A 23,501-nucleotide genomic window follows, 5' to 3' on the forward strand; every position below is an offset into this window, starting at 1 on the left:
GCGGTTTCGGCGCGCGTTTGACACCCGACCTCGGGAGGAGAAACGGGTGGAGGAACTGGTGGGAGGAAGGGAAACTGCTGCTGCCGCCGCTGTTGGTATCCTTGGCTGTTGTTTCGTAATTAGCAACCGTTGCTTTTAAGAGAGACAGCTCCATTTGGACGTGCAAGGCTAACGTTTGCGAGCAGCCACCGAGTGCCATCTTTGGGATAAAGCCATAGGGTGAGTATGTAGGTAGGCTAATGATGGCTGTCCGGCTAATTAGCTTGCCTGATAGGATCCGGCTCTTGTTACAACAGTGTTCAAGCCCCGTTAGTTAGTTAATCGGTTAGACTGTTGGCGTCCGTTCGGTTAAGGCTATGTAGGAAGGTGAAATTGCAAAGCTAAGAAGCTATCTAGCTAGCGAAAGTCCGTTTCGCTATCTGCATCAGCGTTAGATTAAACCTGGTGCTGCTAGCTGTCTCTAGTTGTGTCATATTTCCACGTTACTCCACTGTGGTCTTTGACTACTGTCAATATGTGTTTTATCTGATTAATAGCCTCTTGCTTTTAAACATAGCGAATATTCTCAATTGCAAGCTCTTAGTGCATGTTCACGGAGAACCGGTTTCTTGGCGTAGAGGAAGCAGATGCTTGTTTCATGACTAACTCGCAGCTACATCCTTTGGCACGGGACGACCAGCGGCTGGTGTTTCCATCTTCGGTCAGACAAGAGGACACGAGGAAATCGTGGGAATCTGCCCCACCCAGGCCGGTCGAAGTAAACATATGTTGTTTCCGCGCCTTGGTCGTGTAGCAGCTGTTTCAAGTGTTTAGTAGTAATTTGCGTAGTGTGAAAGATGAAGACTGGTCGATGCTACTCTTGGTGTTTAAGACCAAGTTATTGTCGTGGCACCATGATTCTAGGTGCAACAACTAGAGTCATGGTGCCACGACAATAACTTGGTCTTAAACACCAAAAAGACCAAGGAGGTCATTGTAGATTTCCGGAAGAGGGGCCATAACAACCATCTGCCTCTCTTCATTGGCAGTGAGGCGGTGGAGAGGGTGAGCAGTTTTAAATTCTTGGGGGTAACTGTGACCGAGGACCTGTCCTGGGGCAACCATATCACCTCAGTTGTACGGAAGGCCCAACAGCGCCTCTACTACCTGAGGAGACTGCGGAGCGCACACATTCCCAGATCTCTGATGTTGAACTTCTACAACTGTGCCATCAGCAGCGTTCTGACGTATGGATTTCTAGTGTGGTTCCCCAGCTGCACCAAGGCCGATCAGCAAGCACTCCAGCGGGTGGTGAAAGAAGCTGGCAGAATTATTGGAACAAGTCTGCCAGAGATCAGTAATATCTTCCCCACTCGCTGTCTGAGGAGGGTGCACAGTATCCTGCGGGACCAACATCACCCTGCGCGCCACCTTTTCCATCTGCTGCCCTCAGGGAGAAGGTACAGGTCTATACAGGCCAGAACATCCAGACTGGCCAACAGCCTGTATCCACAGGCTGTGAGGCTCCTGAACTCTCTGCCCCCCTCTCACGGACAATAACCATATCCAACTTCTTAATAGCAATGAACTGGTCTGCATTGGTGCATCATATCTTTATTCTCTTCCCCCTCCTGCCCCCCCCCCCCTTTCTTAAATAGATAACTATCATATCTGATATCATATCTCACAGTACAATAATATTGAATGGGTTGCATTGTTGTATTTTGTCATGTTTCTCAGGTCTTTGTCTGAATTTCTACGAACATTATTGCTAAGGATTGTCTTATTGCATTGGAGTCACACTGGGTTAAATATGTACACTTGGGTTTTAAGGGGTATTTATTATTTTCTTCTTTTTTTTGGGTTGTATGGAAGCCCCAAACGCAATTTCATTGTTCTTGACAATGACAATAAATAAATAAATACTAAAAAATACTAAATAGCATCAGCATCCTCTTGCATTTAAGTTTAAGCCTGTTTTTGTTAATTATGGGGATGTGAGGAAACCTCAGTAATCAATTTGTTTGTTTTAGGTCTAAATCATTTCTTAGACGGTGAAAAACGGTTTCTTGATTTATGTTTTTGCATATTTGTCAGACTTATATGTTTCAGATCAAACACATTTTAGTATTAGACCCCCCCCCCCCCCCCCCCCCCCCCCAAAAAAAAAAAAAAAAATCTGAGCAAATGTAAAGTGGAGTTCTTAAATGATGATTTAGCTTATTAAGGACCAGTAGCTATGAAAAGCTATCCAAACCTATCTGTCCCTGTGTGAAAAAGTAATTGCCCCCTAAACCTAATAACTGGTTGTGCCACACTTAGCAGCAAGAACTGCAATCAGGCATTTGCAGTAACTGGCAATGAGTCTTTCACATCATTGTGGAGGGATTTTGGGTCATTCTTCTTTGCAGAAATCGTTTAATTCAGCTACAATGAGTAATTTTCAAGCATGAGTGGCCTGTTTAAAGTTATGCCAAAACATCTTAATCAGATTTAAGACTGGACTTTGGCCACTCAAAAACCTTCCCATACTTAAGTGGACTATTATGAACTAATGGTCAGATATTGTCCTTCAGAATTTTGTGGTAGTAAGCAGAATTCATGGTTCGATCAAATTGAAAATGAACCATTGTGTTCTTTTTAGTCAGTGATGAGTTTTTTTTTTATCCTGGAACCCTCCTGTGGATGCCAGCTTTGCCCAGCCTCTTTCTTATTGTTGAAAACTGCCCCCCCCCCCCCCCCCCTCCAGACCTGCTGTTCTTCAGATGTTGTTCTTGATGCACTCTTGGAGTAATTTTGGTAGGATGACCACTCCTGGGGGAAGGTTCACCAGATCTCTTTTCCTAATTCACTTTGTCAGACATGTTCTGTTCAAGTGATTATTTTATGTATTATTATTTTAATAATAATACATATGATTTACCAAAAGGGGCATTTTATTTTTATTGTGTTATCTTTCTTAGTATTAGAAACTGATGATCTGAAACATCACGTATGACAATCATGCAAAAAAATAAAATAAAAATCAGAAAGCACTCTAGCTGATAATGCAGCCCTTTCAGCACTAGATCTTAATTTAATCTCTTAGATTTTTCTCCTGGTCTTTAAAGCTTTAGTAAAACTTTTATCCCATTAAACTAATCCCAAAGTTAAACCTTACAGTTTACTCCATTAGTGTCACACTACAATTTATGCAAAAACCTCTATCTCCAAGTATTTTATGTAACCATGTTCTTTGTCTTTTGCCGTAGTGGTGTGGCGTAATGAAAGCAGAGGAGTGAAGGAGGCAATTGTCTCAGTAAAACATTTGCAGACAAGCAGGAGACTAAGTAAGGATGCTGGAGGCGGGTGCAGACCCAGCAGGTGCAATGGCCGAGGGAGAAGAGGAAGCGGAGATGGGGAGCAGGGATTTGAAGGCTGAAGTGATGCGGCTGACTCTCGAGCTTCAAGAGGCCACAGAGGAAAAGCTACAGGCAGCCCGCTACGGTCTGGTGGTGCTGGAGGAAAGTGCTTCCCTCAAGATGAAACACACACAGCTGGAAGAAGAGCATGAATCTCTCAAACTGGAGCTACAACAGCTCAAAGAGGTAGGAGCACCTAAGGCATATGTTATTTTTTTAGATTGTTTATTTATATATTTGGGGTGGCTGTAGGTCAGGATGTAGAGCAGGTCACGTACTAATTGGAAGGTTGGTGGTTCGATCCTCATCTTCTCTAGTCTGCATGCCAAATATCCTTGGGCAAGATACTAACTCCAACTCGCTCTCTGATGCATTCATCAGAGTATGAATCTGTGTGAACGTTAGATAGAAAGCACTTACATAGGGAAAGCATAGAAAAAAGTGCTTGTGTGATTGGGAAAAGCACTAAAAAAACACCAGTCCATTTACCATATTTACCTTGTAAGCTTGTGAGGTCATCATTCCACTGGTTTCCAGGTAGTTTTCCTATATCACATACTTGCTGTGTGATCTTTTGTTTATATAATAAAATGTGCGCAATGAAATGCATTTCCCGTTGTAAGCTTTCACAGTAATGGTCTAATAAACAGAACTCTTGTATTTTGCAGGGTATTAAAATCATGAAACAATGGACACCATACAAAAATTGTATTTTATAATTATCAGGTTTAACGGGTTTACATTATTGGTAGGCATAATTTAAATGCCATCAACACCATAATTGCTGCTATTATATATAAGCACAATCTCTCTAAGTTTATTCATTTTATAGTTCATAGTTGAGGAGCTGCCTTGCGGTCTTGCAGTCCTTTAAAGATACCATGGTTGAGAGTTTTTTTTGTTTTGTTTTTTTTACACGTGCCAGTGGACTATGTCATGAATTTGCCTGTTCATTCCGTCATTGTCTTTTTGTAGCTCTCACTTTCTGATAAAACAATAACAGCTCTGTTACAGTTGTGACCTAATATTATACTTTGAATGTCTTGTCTTGTGATCATGTTGAGTCAGGTTTGCCTCACATGTCATTTGATGTTGGCAGGAGAAGAGTGTTAACTGATTATGACGTTTTTGCATCCAGTTAGTCAGCATGTTGCTATTAACATATGTTAATTTGGATGTCTAAATTTAGCTGATTTTGATTCGTTATGTTAAAGCATTAAGGATTTAATATGGTCAGAGCAGGATATTCAAGATAAAAGATCAGGCCAATACAGCAAAGCTCTGATTATGTTTAAACCATGCCTTTCATAGATACATTGAAATAATGCATAGGCTTTTCATATTATAAACAATGCACTTTCCACCATTGTGGGGGGGGGGGGGGGGGGGTGTTAAGTAAATAACCATTGTATAGTAACACTGACTTGACCATATTTACTAGATCGTTTGAATCTCAATTTTAAAGGTACAAAAACTGTATTAGACTCCGTTTTCATATTGCCACTGAATTTCTGCTAAAATAACTGATTAATGCAGTGTTGTTTCCATACAGAAAACTGAAGAATAATTAGCACATTAAGAATGTTTTAACAAGTGTTTCCTAATGTAAATTTTGTCACAAATACTTATAGACCCACAAAGGTATTTGGTATTACTGGAACAGGTTTTTAAATACTGATTTATGTAAGAAATTAATCCTATAAAACTAAGTCCGGTCATGTGGGCAGATTTCTGATTTTGCAGTTATTCCATCTGCCTGTTCAAATTAAAAGGGGAGAAATTAAAAAAAAAAAAAAATCCTTCTTACGGGTAGTTACTGATATTAATCAATTTATCTGTAAGAATAACAGTAAAAGTGGTCAGCTGGGATGCTTTATAATGCCATATAAATTTAAGTGCTGTACTGTTTCTGATTTCAGCTATTTTTAAAATCAGTGTAAACCTCCTTTTTTATTTTTGGCTATTTACCCATTTAGGTTTTGGCAGGGTTGAGCTCCTGTGCTGGTCATTATGTAACCATATTATTAGTGATCATTTAGGCATGTTTAGTAGCTTGTTTGTTTCATTAAAACCCTTATGTGATCTTTCTTTCATTAGCACTTATTGGTGCATAGTGTGTGTCAAGGTCTGTGGTTGTGGCACGCTGTGAAAAAATGCATGTTATTGCTAGATAACTGTAATCTATTAGGGTCATAGTATAAGGCAAGACAAACAGAACTGCAAAAATGATGTGGAAATTGCTGTTAAGGTCCAAGGTTACAGAACCATATCAGCTATTTCCTCATTGCAGTCAGGTCTCAGGTGATTAATGTCCACTGAAAACTGACAGAGAAGTGCAATTTCCTCTCCTTTGTTTACATTGTTTACATTTCTTATCTTTATAATGATATGGGTCAAATGTTATTGTTTCCCCCCTTATGTGTAACACAATAGTGTGTCAAATAGTGTTTTAGAGCTGTCCTTATCAGTTTTTGTTTGTGTTAAGGCATTTGCAGATTCTGTGAGCAGCCAGAAACGTGCAGCTGCTGATGGAGAGTGCCGGGAGGAGAGCCTGCTACAGGAGACTGCCAGTAAAGAGGCTGCCATGGCAACGCGCATAGAGGAAGTTCAGACAGAGCTGAAGCAAGCACGCCTTGCTCTGGGCAATGCCCACGCAGAGATTGATAGACTTGGGGGGCTCTCCACCCAGCTGAAGAAGGTATGGTGTACTCATTCAGTACTCCCTCTTCTCGTGATAAATGCAAATAAAAATTAAATCCCTTTGGAGAAAATATTAGTTCTCTAGCCTAGAATTAACAGTATATGATATGTAATTGACAGTTAAGCATGTTAAGCTGTGCTTTGTACTGATTTTACTGTGGATTTTCTTCCACAGGAGTGTGAGTGTCTTGAGGCAGAGAAAGGCCACCTGAGGGATGAAATAAAGGAATATAAAGTGCGTGAGCTGCGCCAGTTGCAGGACAATGGGGAGCTAGAGGAAGAGAACATATCTCTGCAAAAGCAGGTGTCTGTGCTCAAGGAAAACCAGGTCAGTTGTCACCTTCCTTCACACAATCATTTTTGTATAACATTATATTTATTGATTTTATTATTGAAAGAATATGAAATAAATCGATAAACAACCCCCATCTCCACTCTATATGTCCTGAGTCCCATCTGCTGCATAAATTTGAAACATTTTTTTAAAAAATTGGCAAGGGGCTGACGAGGAGACATGGATGTGTGAAACAGTAGTGTTCAGAATTTCTAGGGCCAGAGAGCATGGTGACACAGAAAAGCAGGTTACCTTTGTTACAGAGTTTCTGAATTACCTGAAGTAGACTAGTGTGGTGGGGTAACTGCGAGGGTTTTAGCTAAACCTGATAATGCCCAAAGCCAGAGCTCGCTTGCTCTGCCCATCTCTCTCCTCTATCAATAACCCTAATCTCCAACCGTATGGAGAAATGAAGAGAAATAATTCAGTAAGGTTTTGTTCCTCCACCTTCACACATGAGGAGGAAGGTAAACAAATACACTATACCACACAACATGTTTGTTGTCAAAACTTCAAAGGACGGTAACAAAAAAGCTGCTGGTGAACAGACTGGACAGTCTAGTTGCCGGGTGAATAGTGTTGTTCTTTTCACCAAATGAAGCAGCTCCCACAGCAGAGGACATGCTATTCATCTCATAACTACCTGTGTTTTTCATTAGACAGTATATTCCCATAAAACCTGCTTCCACTGAAAGCCGAATACCAAAGCCAGTTTAACATTTGTAATGCAGTGTGATTGAAAGTGTGTAATTATAGCTGTGTGTTGCACCATGGCAACCATGTTTCAGTGTAACTATTTCATGTTTCTCAAGATATTTCGGGATGTTGTGTTTTTTATTTATTTTTTCACATTCTAGAGGACATTATGTGCTCTGAGAATTTAGATATTTTTGTTTTAATAATTTTATGTGAGAATATTTTGTAAATATAAGCACAGCTTTGGAAAATGCTCCATAGACACTGTACTTATATGTAAATTTTTCATGTTGGTTGTTGTATTAAGCAGTTATTCCAAGTCTGCTTGATGTGCATACACATCTCTGTCAGTACTAGATTTGGGAAAAATGTATGTGACCTGTGAGTTGACTTTGAAAGAAAATATTTTGTCATCTGTATCTCTCTGTCTGGAATATAATTTTTAAATGAAACCACATTCATTTTCATTTGAGGGACACACTGGAAAATGAGAATCACATGAAGGGACAGATGGACATGCTTTGAGTCCAAAATGTATGTCTCATTTGGCCTTTTCACACATAATGTGGTCCACATAAAAGCTAGCCAATTATTAGTCTTACTATTGTAGTAAGCTACCATATAGCCAAATAAGTACCTTTTTTAACAGCCTGAACTTGAGAACTAGTGTTAGCTTGGCTTTTAATAATTCATTTTAATTCAAACATTAGTGCAATGCTGCAAATTATGTTTTTTCTCAAGAGACATTTTATGTCTCTTGAGAAAGATACACTGGCCTTTCTTTACACTTGGTAAAAGCATAAGCTGTCCAGTTTCTTGCTTTGGTTGAAATTGTCTGCCCTCAGTATAAACTTTTCTTTTTTTTTTCTTCTTTCATTTTGTTGCATTCTGTGTTAGCAAGCTTTTAACCTGCAGAGACCACAGCTACAGCCTGGCAGACCAGAATTTCTCAATAACCTAAAATGATATCCATGCCAGACTAAAAATTGTCCATGACTGTACAGATTTGGCCCTTTGATGTTAACACATGTACCCTAACTGATCTTTAGCCTGTCAATCATAGAAGGACAATTTCAATGTTATATTATAGCTATTTATAAGAAACATGCATTATTTTATGTGTACTTTATGTCAGAATCAGAAAGAATCAGAATCAGAAAGGGTTTTATTGCCAAATGTTGAGCGGGTTTACAACATTAGGAAATTGCTGTGGTGCTTCAGTGCAAACATACTGTTATAAATACTGTTATAAATTAAGCTTAAGCTTCTAAAAGCTACTGTGTTTCTAGCAAGAGCCCAGCAAACATTGTTATTAGAATTCCTAAATGGATACATTTTTATCCACTTTATTTTGACTGTTCATTTATGAATCAGAATCAGAATCAGAAAGGGGTTTATTGCCAAATGTTGAGCAGGTTTACAACATTAGGAAATTGCTGCGGTGCTTCAGTGCAAACATAGTGTAATAAATAGCACTTAAATTGTGTCATAAATAGCACTTAAATAGACATGAAAAAAAATAAAAGTAGGGATAAGAATTAAAAGTGCTACATAGAAAGATATGTGCATGAGCTATACATGAGATATATACATGAGAATAAGAATTAAGAGTGCTACGTTGAAAGATATATACATGAGTGCAGGTGGTGATCAGTGCCAAACATGGAATGATGCAGTGAACACAGCGTAGGGTCATGTGTTAGTAGCGGGAACAGTCATATGGTTATTGTTCATGTGTCCAACAGCAGAGGGGAAGAAACTATGCTATAGCAATAATAAAATTATTGGTTTGGGTGACTATGAAGTCAGACAGTGTAGTTTTCATTTGCCTACTGAAGCTGTCTGGTTGTGAGTGTAACTTTGCTAAATGCAGTGATAAGTGTATTTGCATGTTAGGGATACAATTTCCATTCATACTAAATGAGCTGAATAAAGTAACAAAGAAAGTCTTCTTGTCCTGCTTCTAATCTTATTTCAGGTTGAGTTTGAATCAATTAAGCTGGAGCTGACCCAGAAGAACGAGGAGCAGGAGGAGCTGCGAGGACAGCTGGAGGAAGCTGGAAGACTGAGGGAGATTGCAGAGAGGCAGCTGGATGAGGCCCTTGAAGCACTGAAGGAGGAAAGGGAGCAGAAAAACAGTCTGCGGCGGGAGCTCTCTGCCTTGACCCTTAACCCCTTTGATTCTGTGGGGAACCTGGAGCTCCACTTGGAGCAGCTGGATGACAGCCAGGAAGAGGGCCAGGGTGGAGAGGGTGAAGGGGAGGATGGGGATGAGAATCAGGACAGCGGTTTTAATAACGGTCCTGGATCTTCTTCCAGTTCTGCTAACCCTCCTCACTTGGGTGGCTCCAAAAGTAACGGCCTCATCCATCGCTACTCCACCCCACGCCACAGTGATGTACTTCGTGCTCCTGCTTCTGGACTGGTCGCAGACCTGCTGAGTGAGCTACACTTTTCAGACAGTCAGAAACTAAAGCAGCAGCTCCTACAGGTGAGCAACAGAAAAACACTTACCTTTTTTTCAAATGCTTCTTTGTGGTATCCCACTGAGGACAAATGATTAAAAGGAACTAAAAAAAAGTAACTTCAATCCTACATGTTATTAAGAGAATGAAGTCATTTTATGGATTGTGTACAGAGGTAACGAGAATTTGCAAACGTTTGGGTATGGAAGTATCATTAGTTTAGTGTGGTAATTCTATAGCCATCACAGTCAGTTTCAAGTATCACTAAAAGTAGAATTAGGGTTTAGGGTATCATTGTTTCTCAGATGCTTGGGTGCCCATTAATAGTCTTAACAGAGTTAAGAAAAATAACACACAATAATTTGATAATTACTTAAGCATTTACCCTATGTTGCTTTCTTATGACCTTTTATATATGAATTTAAAAGCCTTTAAAAGGTTTAGACAGTTTATTTACTGTAGATATGTAAAATAGAAAGCTGTTATCTGGCTTGGCTAAGTAAGGAGGATATACAATTTAGTCTGTGCGCTAAGCTGTTAGCAGGGCTCTCTGCCACTTCCTGCTCTAGACCACATCCGTTTTGTGATGGAGGAGGAGCATTAATATATATTGTGTATTCCATCAAGCACTTTCTCCAGCTCCCACCTGATAAAGCTTCATAAACCAAAGGGTACTTCAGGAAATGAAGAATGTCTTGAGCTGTCATTGCTCTCTATGTAATGTAAATATATTATTCATGGTGCACTTAAATCAGGAGGCTGGGTTTGAAAGTTCCTACTGAACAGATGTCGCTATTTGACATTAAAAATTTATGAGTAAAGGTGGTGGGGGAGAAATGTGTGTCACAGACATTTATAACCTCCCTTTTTGTTTTGAAATTAATCAACATTCAGTATTGTTCTTGTTCTGTGAACTGATGTTAATAATTACAGACTTCTCATGTTATGTTTGTGTGTACATCCAGGCAGAGCGAGAGAAGTCCAGCTTGACTAGCAAGGTGGAGGAACTGCAGATGCAGCTGGTAATGTCCAGACAGGCACTCAGTCAGCAAGAAGACAAGGTTGGCTCTCTCACCCAGCAGCTGGAAGCTGTGCAGAGTAGTCGACAACAAAGCCAAGAGGTGGATGACAAAGGAGATAATGAGACAGAAAAAGATGGTGGCAATGCTGTATTTGACTATGAGGTAGACACCAAGAGCAAGGAGGTGCTGGAAGCGCGTATGCGCGCGGCTAGCGAAGAGCTTCTAAAGCTGCGAGATGAACTGTCTCAGGCAGGAACACGTTATAACACCCTGGAGCAGAGATACAAGCAAGAGAAGGAGCGTTGGAGGGCTGAGGCCCAGGAGCTGGCTGACAAAATCCGTCAGTGTATCAAGTCCAGCAAGCAAGATCAAGAGCGCATCAGTGAGCTGGAGAAGGAGATTGGAGCAACACGGAAAGTGGCAAGTGATTCTGAAGGGCACTTAAGTGTTGCTCAGGAAGAGCTGCTGGCCTTCTCTGAGGAGCTGTCCAACCTGTATCACCACATCTGTGTATGCAACAACCTTACTCCCAAACGGGTCACCCTGGACTATTATCGTGATGGTGCCAGGTCAGGAGGCAGCGCCAGAAGATCACACCTCTATTCCCAGCACAGCGTCCAAAAGAAGACTCGAGCCAATGACATGTTCATTTCGAAAGCTGCAGCGTTGCAGTTTATGGGAGAAGTTGACAGTGCTGTAACCAGTGGAGACTCTCCTACCTGCCCTGGATCCCCCACCCTAGATTTCAGGGACCCTTCCAATGTTCGCAACTTAGTAGCAGTCATCCGTTGCCAGATAAAACATCTTCGGGTAAGACAAAAAGTGTAGTTCTTGTGACATTTATTAATGTAGTACTCCAACACTACTTAGTTCTTTGTGAACTAAAACTTGTAACCAGTGCAAATTCTCAAACTTTTTTGCTGTAACCCTAATGCTGAAAAACAAACTTTTATTCTGGGTAAAATCCTTAACTCCTTTACAAATGTTTCACTGAACCTAATAATCTGCTCAGCCTGTTAACAGAGTTCAGCTGGTCCCATGTCTGCACAAATCCAGTGCCTGGCATGGGCTACAGTGACACGTGTGGGCGTGAATGTAGCGGCTTATCAGGGGTCAGAGTAGAACTGTAACCTCCATTACACCGAAAGAAAAGACAGGGTGGTAACAAGTTCATTAACTAGAGAAGTGCATATTCTCAAACAAAAAATAAATCCTCTTTTACATGTTTGAAGATTTATTCCTGCCACTTCAGTGTTATTGTTAAGAAATGTGATCATTTCGTGATAAAGATTTTTTTTTTTTTTTTTTTTTTTTTTTTTTTTAAATCAAAATGTTGTTCCCGTTATATAAGAAATGTTATTTGCCAGACTAACTGTGCTAACCCTTATAAATATCTGTCTCTGTTCTCTCAGGTGGCAGTGGACCTTTGTCGTCAGAGGGGTGCAGTGCCCTACTCAGGGCTAAGCAGCAGTGGAGAGGCAGAGCGGGACAATGAAAACCTCTTGGAGGAAGTGTTAAAACTCAAGTCTCTTCTGAGTACCAAGAGAGAACAGATTGCTACCCTCAGGACTGTTCTCAAGGCTAACAAACAGGTAGGTCACAGTAAGCAAGTATCTGTGTTGTAATGTTTGTCTTTATCTTCAGTGAAGGGAAGTATAGTGTTACTTCAGAAGGAGCTGAAGTTGTGAGTGTATCGGCTGTTTGGCACCAGCCCTTTGCTACAGTCTTTACAATTACTGCCCCATTCATATATATGTAGATGGTGTTATGTCACCAGTCATGTTTATTCTCATGTACAGCATTGACATAACTTCCACACTTACCACTGTTACTCTGACAAACCTGTTTTTACAAACACCATGCCAAATATTGAAAAACTATTTGTCTTTAAATCTACACAAATGCCATTTGTATAAGCATTTTCTTTCTGTTTTTTCGCCTTCATCTCATCCTCCCTGTGTATGTCAGGTTGTTGATACATGTTAAAAGAAATAATTTAAATAATTTATTTGTTTAACAGAAGAAAAACTCATTTAGCAGGATTGTCACCACTGACAGTTATACTAACCTCACCTGTAAAGCACCTTGATATACACCGTAGCTCATTCACTGTCCGAAACAAGTCGTATGTCCCATTTATGAATAAGTAATGGCCCCTATCAGTTAGTACCTATTCGGGTTGATTGTCACGGCTTGATGCAGTTTTTAGGGTTTTCCATTAGGTCATAGTAAGTGTTTCCAGGGACTTTTTTTTACTATCTACTTGGCTGGGGTTCCAAGAGATCAGAGTCATTTCTAAAATGTGACGTCAACAGACTGCATGCCACCAATTTGTTAGTCAGTGGCATCACAGGACATTGGCTATGTTGGTATAATGACCCCACACATATTAGGTGGTACTCGATTGTAATGAAAACAAATCAAGCCAAGTTGAGCCGATCCAAATAAGTACTAAAGGAAAAAGGGCTTAAAGGTCTCTTGGAATGTGCCTTGTTTAGAATTGAGGCCAACTAATGTCATTTGATCTTTAATTCTTTTGTGTCTAAGGTCAGTGTTTGTAGTTTTGCTGCTTGATATTAAAATCAAGCTTTCCTATACTTTCCCACTTTCACTCATAGAAGGCAGGCTTCATTGTTTTTGTTTTGTTATATGAACATAATTTTGAGAATAGCTACCTTGGTTTACACAGATTGTCTGAAAATTAACCTTGCTAATATTTAACCATTAGTCTGTGTTAGATATAAGTTATAAGATAAAAGAGTTGTCATCTCTTGTTAGGGGTAATTTATGGTACAACTAGTTATGTGTCTGAGAGTTGCTTTCGCCACAAGCAAGAGAAGTGTGAGAGGACAAAAAATTTGTGATCAACAAATTCAGCTCAAGAATCAGAGACAGTGACTGCAGTGGACACATTTTTTTGTTTTTGTTTGTTTTTTTAACACTTTGTTTTGCTTCAACTCTTTATATTTTATAAATTCACTTAGTTGTTTCTGACACTGCCCCCTGGTGACAGTAAAGAGTTACGACATGTAGGGCTTGGTCTGCACAGCTGTCCTAATGCTGTGTTCTGTTTATCTCAGAAGTCAGACGTCAAAGCTGGGGATGACGTAACTCCCTAGTCAAGTGTGTTCCAGTAATACTCGGTGTTTCTCATTGCTTTGCTGAATTTGTTTTGCTTCTTAGCAAGATCGAGTCATTCATGCATCACTAACTTTTTTTTTTTTCTTTGCGCTGTGCTGTGTCAGAGCTATGCATATGGCTTCATTAGCAAGTCATGAATACACAGCAGTGACAGAACAAATTGCAAGTTATACAATTTTACCTTTTAACTTTACATTTATTGCTGTCATCTTGGATTGTTCAGTCAAGCTTGGTGGGGATGCTCAGACTTTGAAAAATTGTGACTGGGAACTCAGGAATTCAGATTTCTGACTTCAACTGGAAATTCTGGAATGCAATTATACGTTATGTGTAGGATCACCATAGAAGTATGTTGGAGCCCTTAATAGGCCTCTAGTCAACCAATGAAAATCTTGAGTGAAATTTTATCTGCTTTTCAACAAATCCTTAGATTAACTAAAACTGGCCACAGTCCACTGAGTGCATTCTGCTTAGCCTTATTATAATAAGCAGGGATTGGTACCGGAGACTGGCAGTAAATCCCAATAACCGTACCAGACACACCATCACTTAAGTATCAGTAAGCAGCCAGACAAGCATTGCTGCTATCATTGATTATGCAAAATAAATTCATTCTAACACACCATTTTCTTATTATGACAAAGCTGCTGGTTTTGTGTTTACTGTCACCAGCAACTTCAAAGTTGCTGGTGACAGTAAACATGACAGTAAACATGACAGTAAACATGACACTTAAAGTAAAAGTTTGCTGTGAAAAGATTTCAGTATTGAGTTGATTGCTGAGCTTTGATGTGCAAGCTGCTTTTTGCAAAGTTCATGCGCACTATTTTTATCCTCGTTTATAATAACACACAGCCGCAGTAACTATTGCTTTTACTTTTGTCTGTTACTTTGGTGCCAACTCCAAGTAAATTTAAAGCAAACATAACATTAAAAAATGTTTGACATAGCACTTCCCGTTAGGTTGAGTAAGTAAAAAAGTTGGGAAAACAATTGCTATTCACAGATACAGCCAACAATAATAAAATAATCCTGTAACTATATTGATGTTGTGCATTTCCCCATATAAAAGTACTTCAGGAAATTGTCTGCTCACTGAGAATTAGGTCAAGTGAGAGAGCATGTTGCTGAAAGCACTGACCAGTCCAACTGGAGACGCCATACGTGCTTGTTATATAACTCACTTTGCAGGAGTATTATCCATCCATAATCTCACATAAGCAGTATGGGTGACCTGTCTCATCAATGTCTTGTCTAGACAGTCCCCTGGACCCACATGATTGTGCACCTTGAGTACATCAGCCTCTCCTCTGATGTGACATAGCACAAAGGGAAGAGGGAAAGAGAGTTCAACCTCTCCTCTGATGTGCTATGTTCAGCATTGCATGACCTGTTTCTGTCATTACCTGAACAGTCAGTCCTGTATACACATACGCACACTTAAGGTAATCTGTTTGATGGGCCAGTGGTCACTGACAATAGTTTTCCTTCTCAAGTCTGTTGACGTTAGCTGTCCACTGGTGCCTCTGATGTAATCAAACCATTTACACATGAGATTGTTACACTGATATTTGTATTTGGAGAACAGATAAGTAAAAAGCAATCCCATTAGTGGGGCAAACGTGATTTAGAACAAACTATTTGCTTAAGATACAGCGTGTTTAAACTATAGAGTCATATTGTTGATTTTGTGCCTTCTTCATAATAGTGATTTTTCTTTTCATTGATCTTTAAAACTCTGACCGAGATTGCTGTTTAACAGGAAATTTTGTAGTCACATAGGACAGGAACAGTTGAGCTGTCACTGAAGCTACTCAAATCTAAGGAATTTGACCCTAAATTCTTGGCCGGCATTTATTATCGCATGCAAGTGTCTCCAGAGTATTCCTAGTTTTGAAAGAAGTGCATAATTTTAAATAATGTGTTTTCATACCAGCAACAGATCATAATGTGTTTTTAAAACCCCATTTTGATACTAAATAATATTTTTGTTATTGCAGACTGCAGAGTTGGCCTTATCCAATTTGAAAACAAAGTATGAGACGGAGAAGAGTATGGTGTCAGAGACCATGATGAAGCTCCGAAATGAGCTCAAAGCCCTGAAGGAGGACGCTGCCACCTTCTCTTCTCTTCGAGTCATGTTCGCCAGCCGGTAAGCTTTCATTTCATGTGATTTGAAGCAAAACATATTACTGACTCAGGGAGGACAAATATAACACAATCATATATTTAATAAAGTTAGAAGAAACAAACATTTAAAAAACTGCTTTAAAATGTCTTAAAACTGGATTGTATTTGGCTCTGTACTAGTAGTTTTAAGGCTTATTAGTTGTGCTCTTGCTAAGGTACAGCTTTTGCTTTCACTCGTGTAATGAGCTTACCATGCTTATTACACCTATGGGCAATCCACTAGTTCACGTGAAGATTACAAACCACATGCTTTGCCCTGTGCTGATGGGTGATCAAGCAAGGTCACCTTTAAGAAAGACTTTTAACGTTTGTAGGACATGGGTTTGACTATAAACACCACCATGCTATCAAGGGGAAGATGTTAAGAGTTAAACATACAGATCATAACACTTGACTCACTAACCTCTTCTTTGCGGTGTTTTTATTTGGGATTTGTATGAGTGCACTAATGATTATTTTTCTGTTTTTGGTGATTGTGTTATGTGTTGCCAAAGTGCCCTGAGAAGGTTCTTGGCCATGTATTAGACCGTCTAGGCCCTTTCCAGACAGTTGTTATCCCTAAGAAGGATTGAAGAAGAGCCAGTAATGAAGGGCTGCTACTGTCTGTTCCAATAGGATAGAGATTACAGCTTTATAAAAAGATATTTGCTTAGAATCAGGTTCAGTGGAGCCATCATGTGGATAGCTAGTATGAGTGCATCTCTACAATATATGAAAATAAGGGTGTATTACCGTACTCATTTTAAACATATTTTTACTTACATTTTCCAGTTAGCATCGTTCCCGGTTGCCAGTGAATGAATGAATTGAAGCTTTTCCAACATTATTTATCTCAGTTTGATATCAATGTTAATTTATTTATTTTAACTACAAAAAATAATCCGTGGGAAAAAAGTTTTGCTTTTGTAACTTGTGATAGCTTGTGATATTTTTAATGATTTGTTAGCCTGTAAAATTAACCAATAATAACAATAATCTTCAGTTGCAATCCCTGCTGGTGTTTGATGTTTGCATTTAACACACTATAAGTCGTGTGAAGTAGGGCTGCTCAATTAATCGAATTTTAATCACGATTACGATCTGGGCTTTCAACGATCATTAAAAATGACTGAGCCGATTATTAGCCCCTCCCTCATTTATCCGCGACACCTTAAAGGCCGGTCCGTGAAAATATTGTCGGGCATAAACCGTCCGTGGCGCAAAAAAGGTTGGAGACCACTGATTAAGAGGACCCGAGGGAAGCTCGGAAAGCTAAGCAGAAGTTATTTGGAGAGTGACTGCCGTTGGTTGAAAAGAGAGTTTAAAAAAAAAAAACTTCAGTGGTGTTGCACACTATTTTATATTATTTTTTAAAAGTCATTGTTAACCCTTTAAAGCCGGTCAGAGCAGCACGCTCCGTTTTGCGTAACTATTTTTAAATCCCTGTAGAACCTGAACCATGTAAGCTAGCGCAATAATTTGTTTTGCATATGAAACCGGAGGAGTTGTACTTACATCTGATGCCATCAGCTTGTCCTCGGTCACGGTTTCGTTCCACATATAGCTTTGCAAAAATTGCATAAAAAGCGCTTGCAGGAACAAAAACATAATATTCCAGAAACACGCTTCGCCGTTCCTATCAGCTGTTCGTAACACTTCCCACAGTGAAATGATGCACCTGCTGTTTTCTTTGCAAATTTGCATCATAGGATTGTTTTTTGTTTTTCCTGCAGTATATAAAAATTGCTGTATCTCCAAAATAAAACTATGAAGACACTCAAAATAAATTTCCTGTGGTGGGAAACTATTTTTTGCAACTTTATTGTATTTAAAGTTTTGAGGGATAAACCTCTTAAATTTCTCCAAGTAGAAATATATGTAAACAAAACAAAAGCAATTTTCAATTTTTTTTGTAGTTTATTGCACTTTTTTGCAATTTATGTAATTACTATGGACTTAATGCATACATATTATTAAAATATGGGCTATAACAGTTGTATTGATGTATAGCAACTTGAAGTGCTCCCACAAATGGCACTACAGCATGTAAAAAAAATAATATAAGCTCTGGTGGACTTGGTTCTATAGTAGGTCTTAAAGGGTTAAATAAATATCGTCAAATAATCGTGATCTCAATTTCAGTGAAAATAATCGTGATTATCATTTTTGCCATAATCAAGCAGCCCTAGTGTGAAGCATGTATTTCTATGCCTCTGTCTTTATTTCTTGCTGCATGTTGCATCTCTCAGGTGTGATCAGTATGTGACCCAGCTGGATGAGATGCAGAGGCAGCTAGCTGCTGCTGAGGATGAGAAGAAGACACTGAATTCTCTTCTGCGTATGGCCATCCAGCAGAAGCTGGCTCTTACTCAACGTTTGGAGGACCTGGAGGCCCCTATGTCTCCACACAGCTTAAACAGCAGCCCCCGTCGCTCTCGGGCCAAAGAGCTTGCTACCAAGTCAGGCCGTGCCCCTCGGAGCCCCAGAAGCAGTCCCGCCCGGCCTCCATTGAGGAGCAGTCCACGGTCTAGCCCCGTTCCTGCTACTCACCACCTGCGATCTCTAACTAGAAGCCTCCACACAAGCCCTGTAAGAACCCCTCTTTCTCTTTATCCTGACAACTCCAGCCAAACCAGCAGCCGCTCACGCGGAAGCAAGGGTCTCCAAAGAGATGCCACTTTTATTAGAAGTCATAGTGTCAGTGATGTTTGTAACACAGAGTTGAATCGTGGTTTTTCCCTGACCTATAAAGGCTCCACCAGTTCTGTGAACAGTGATTTAAGCTCTAAAATGTATCCTGTAAGTGAATCAAAAAAGGGAGCATCAGTCCGGAGAGCTTCTGTCCCTTTACGTCAGGACACTTTCATCACAACTCGCGTTGTACCTGCCTCTTCTGCCAGACTGAAGTCTTCTTTGTTTTCTTCTTCTATAGATAAACTAACCTCTTCTAAAACGGTGTGTGTGTATGCTAACACCAGTGAAGCATGGGGTGAAAGCCAACAAAATCATGCTCTAAACCCTAAATCAGATGTTTCTGTGAGGAGAAAGCAGTCAGGTCGCAGGTCTAATTCTGTACAAGCAGCAGCAGCATGCCATAACACGTATCTGTCAGACTCTGCACAGTTCAATTCAAGTCCGTCAAGGGCCCAGGCAGTCACATCACACTCTGTTAACAATTCAGCAAGTAGAACCAGGATGACCGGAATCTGTAGAGAGTCTAGACAAAGATCATTTACATCTACAAGTAGAAACACAGAGGAGTTGTACACTAATGCCAGTAAGAGCTCTGGTAATAAAGCTACATCTTCTAGGGCTCGGAGCTCACACTCTAAATCATCAAGGAGACAATAAAAAAATAAACGTAAATTAGCCAGCAGATCTAAGCTATCGAACTGGTTTACACACTATATTGACAAAAGTATTGGACCCACACTGAATTCAGGTGTTTTCAGTCCCATTGCCACAGGAGTGTAAATTCCAGCCCAACCATGCAGTCTGCCTTTTCAAACATTTGAGAAACTGTGATGAGTTGCTACTGTTGGAACAAGTGAGTTCATGGAATTTCCTTTCTCCTAAATATTCCACAATTAGCTGTAAGTGGTATTTTTGCAAAGTGGAAGTTTTTAGGAACCAAAGCAACTCAGTCACAAAGTGGTTGACCACGTAAATGTGGTGTCACTGAGTGCTGAGCAGCACAGCATACAAAAGTCACCAATGCTCTGTTGACTCAGTAACTGACGAGCTCCAAACCTCTTCTGGCATTAACCTCAGCAAAATAACTGTGTACTGGGATCATCATGCCAATGGTTTCCATTACTGAGCAGCTCCTGTAAGTCCAGTGTGTGCAGAGCCCAGTTCTTTTGTCCATATAGTGTTTCTCTATAACAAGTTTTAAATAAGAGACTAATAAACTATCATTGATATCAATGAAATGGTAAATGGCCTGTATTTATATAGCGCTTTACTAGTCCCTAAGGACCCCAAAGCGCTTTACATATCCAGTCATCCACCCATTCACACACACATTCACACACTGGTGATGGCAAGCTACATTGTAGCCACAGCCACCCTGGGGCGCACTGACAGTGCTAGTAATGAACTAGAGGGCACTGAAAGAACACATGCTTCAACGTTAGCAGTTTTTAAAAAGGCTTTTCCAAAATTGAAAGCGTACTTACAGTGCCAAGACTTCATCTTCATATTTCCTAACATGTGAATTGTTATGCTGTTTGCATAACAGACCAAACAAACAACTTTGATCAAATACCTTCTCAGTGCTTGCTTTTATCTTGAACAATCTTGTTTTTGCACAGCTTTAGTTTAGGGTTAGTGTTTAGTTTGGTTAAGATTTTTGCTTATTTTAACTGATCACCCCTAAATTGCTAACCTTTTGTGCTCTATGTTGTATTGATCTGTTTATCCTTATAATTTACCCTTACCATTTTCCACTAAACTTTTTAAAGTTCTTAAGTCAGACTAAATATTTTTTTCCTTTTTGTCTCTGTCTCACCTTGTCTTTGTAGCGCTGAAACACTCCTCCCATTACTCCAAAACCCTTCTTCTCCATAAGGACCTGTCTTCATGTTGACTCCTTGGCTCCCTCCTCCTTCCCTGACCTGAGACATCCTGTCCATCCCAGATATGATGCTACATTCCCCACTCTACCTAACAGAACCATGGACAGGAAAAAAAAGTATTAAAAAAAAAAAAAAAAAACTCTCATCCCACCCTTTTGGTCTTCTCTGCTTGGAGTGGAGAAGCCTGCATGCAGCCCGAAGAAGGATGAAGAGACAAATGTGCTGCTCATTTCTTTGTGAAGTCATTACCTGTGTTGTCCAAAGTGGTTCCAACTTCCATCTGGTCCTGTTCAAGGCTTTGTGTTGTACTGAACCATTGGCAGTATTTATTTCAGAGACTCTCCTTGTACAATATTTACTGTCCTCAGACTTTGATTCAAGGCTATGATCTGTTCTCTGAAGGCTCTATGTCTTACATTCTTGCCTTTAGTCTGGCTTGATGTATCAGGCCCATCTGGCGTCTTTAGTGTTGGTAAACCATTAGATGATCTGTGGTAGCTCTCCCAGGTAGTTTTTTATAGAACACTGCAGCCTTACCAATAGTCTTACCTTAAAAGTAGAGCTTATTGTTGTCTTGAGATTCTTCCTTTTACTGGTGGTGCAGTTACATGCTCTTTCTATTACGCCATTTCTGGTTCTTAGATTTCAGGCACACCCTTTAAAGAGAGGTCAGTAAACATGACATTTCATATGGAAAATATCAGCCATACATTCATCACCTCAGTTCAGACACTGAGTGGTGAGATGCATGATTTGGGAAATCTGTAATGTGCATCTTCGCAAACTATGCAGACCAAGTCAGGACAGTGCCTGTATACAATCTACTGTTTAAGGCTTTGGGCTTTGAAACCTAGCCTCATTTTCCGTTACCAATGGCTGGCTGCAGCTATTTTACAACAGATATTTGCATCTCTTAATATAAGAAGATTTTGGAAGTCACTGTCTTACATCATTAGAACAAAGTGGCCTGGTTTCCCCTAAACCTTTTAGTAAAATCCTCCATTGTCATTTCTCTTCATTACTGTGACAACATTTTCCATTCGATATCTGCTTTCTCTTTGCTCCTTTGAACAGCTAATCAACAATATTCGTGTTTTGTATTTCATAGCATAATGTCATCATGCTTTTTGTGCCACCAAAATAAATGAATAGTAATAACCTAGTATCATCCACAGCAAGCAGGCTGCTTCTCTACAGCATGTGTTGTTTTCAGTTTGAAATGCTAATACCAGGTATTGCTGGGGTTGCTGCTTATAGAAAGTAGAAATAAATACTGATACCTGATCATTTAAAAAGCATTACATTGAAGTTTGCATCTATTTGCACATTATGGCTTAGAATCAAGAATAAATAAATCTGAAAAAGCTGCTTCATTTAAAGTGTGTGGGAACTCAGACATGACACTGCTTTGCTAAAGGTTTGCAATGAAGAATAGCATGTAAATGTACATGTGTCACTTGATACCTCTAAAGGGACTGCTTAAAGAGCAGTATGATATATGGACTTTGACTTGAAGACAGCATTGCACAGGTTGACATTGGCACTGTAACCTCACCTTTTTTTTTCACTGAAGGCAACTTACAATGTATTAAACTGACTTAACACGACCAATCGTGGTCCTTTCAATTGCATTTGGGAAAAGCTGTTTGAAAACGGAGAAATTAATACTAGAAAATGTTGACACTTACTAAAACTCAACTTTCCTCTTTACTAGAAGAAGCCGCATCCTGCTGATGAGGTTTTATTTTTGGTTAGCTGGTGTTTTGTTTTGGTTTTTTGTGCCTTGATTTTGGTCTTGTCTGCTGTTTCAGAAAGTCACATTTTCTAAATAGAGGCTAAAGTTCAACACTGTAGTTGTATTTTTTTTTTAATGTTTTAATTATTTTAAATAAACTCACTGAGCAGTGTTAGTACTGAAAAAAGTGATATCTCATTTTGGTAAAATATTTTCACTTTTTAGCTGGCATGCCTTGTATTTATTAATCATGTTACCTCATTAAGGATTAAGTAATAACTTAAATGAATCAAAATTAGCTGATTGATATTTTAGACAACTGTTACAACTACTGAACTTTCTTTTAATATTCTGAATACATTTGGACCTAATGTATCAAAGATTGTAGACTGCCGGGTTAGCTCCTCCATTTATTTATTGAAGTTATGTCCACACACTCTGGCTAAAAAGTGAAAATACTTTAACATAATGTCATTTTCACACTGAAGGTTGTACATTGATTTAAGTCACTCTGTGCAGATGTGTGTATAATTTAATTGCCACTCTTGTATAATATTTTAACTGTATTTATGTGGTCTGCATTCTGTGTAAATTGTTGACAAGCACACACTCCACATAACACATTTGAGGTCCTCAACTTTTTGTGTATGCAAAGTTGACCTTTCATTGACCTTCTATCCACTTTTGTCATGAAGAATAAAAACAAGCCAACACCGTATAGTGCTCGTGGTTTTGAGTGAGTGACTTTGGTATTTTTCTTATACTGCACTTATGGGGAAAAGGAGTCTGTGCAGTCCTGTGAAAAACGAAGTACACCCCACAATTCAATAGTTTGTAGTTGAATTGTGAATTGACACTACCATGTCATGGTATGAGATGTTTGTGCTGATATGTGATGCTGGGCATTGTGGCCAGATGTCTCCATTTTGGTGTCCATCTACAGTAGATTGCTCCAAAAGTCTTGTTTTTTTCAGATGTAACTTTACAAACCTAACCCATACTGCTTTGTTCTAATTAGAGAGAAGATGCATTCTTTTGGCAGTCCTTCCAAACAAGTCATACCTGTTCAGTCTTTCCCTAATTAAGCTGTCATGCAGTAAGTCATTGCTAACACTCTGTAGGGTCAAAGCTGTCGCTCTTGGGTTTTTTTTGCAGTTTTGCAGTGCACAGTCTGATGATCTGTGTAATGCTCAGTCCTGCAAACTGCCATAACTTCTGCTTTTATAGAGATGGTCACACTTGTTGGTGATTAATTGTGTGTATCTCATTAACAGTGCCTTGC

General features: G+C 39.5%; 1 protein-coding gene across 3 annotated transcripts; it reads left to right on the forward strand.

Annotated features, from left to right (window-relative positions):
- Positions 1-16: 16 nt before the first annotated feature.
- On the forward strand, positions 17-22,937 carry LOC146684596 (protein bicaudal D homolog 2). Of its 3 annotated transcripts, XM_085444314.1 has the most exons (11): positions 19-219; positions 1,029-1,439; positions 3,231-3,566; positions 5,866-6,078; positions 6,256-6,408; positions 9,089-9,601; positions 10,541-11,407; positions 12,010-12,189; positions 15,739-15,890; positions 18,157-18,496; positions 20,431-22,937. In XM_085444314.1, exons 3-11 carry the CDS (start codon positions 3,315-3,317, stop codon positions 20,434-20,436), a joined length of 2,676 nt encoding a protein of 891 aa, XP_085300440.1. In that variant the 5' UTR covers positions 19-219; positions 1,029-1,439; positions 3,231-3,314; the 3' UTR covers positions 20,437-22,937. The 3 variants fall into 3 exon arrangements, with proteins under 3 accessions (XP_085300441.1, XP_085300440.1, XP_085300439.1); XM_085444313.1 differs by lacking the exon at positions 1,029-1,439; XM_085444315.1 differs by lacking the exons at positions 1,029-1,439; positions 18,157-18,496 and having other exon boundaries at positions 17-219.
- The last annotated feature ends 564 nt before the right edge of the window (positions 22,938-23,501 follow it).

This window comes from Copadichromis virginalis, linkage group LG20 (assembly GCF_057382275.1).
Source record: "Copadichromis virginalis isolate Kocher_CV1m ecotype Utaka linkage group LG20, C_Virginalis_male_GT1.1, whole genome shotgun sequence".
In the NCBI taxonomy this organism is placed as follows: Eukaryota; Metazoa; Chordata; class Actinopteri; order Cichliformes; family Cichlidae; genus Copadichromis; species Copadichromis virginalis.

What these genes read in the sequence shown, in the direction of transcription:
- LOC146684596 (XM_085444314.1), top strand. Translation starts at nt 3,315, where the DNA reads ATGCTGGAGGCGGGTGCAGACCCAGCAGGTGCAATGGCCGAGGGAGAA. An exon ending in TCTCCACCCAGCTGAAGAAG is followed by an intron (nt 6,079 to 6,255) that starts GTATGGTGTACT and finishes TTTCTTCCACAG; the next exon opens with GAGTGTGAGTGTCTTGAGGC. An exon ending in GCCAGATAAAACATCTTCGG is followed by an intron (nt 11,408 to 12,009) that starts GTAAGACAAAAA and finishes CTGTTCTCTCAG; the next exon opens with GTGGCAGTGGACCTTTGTCG.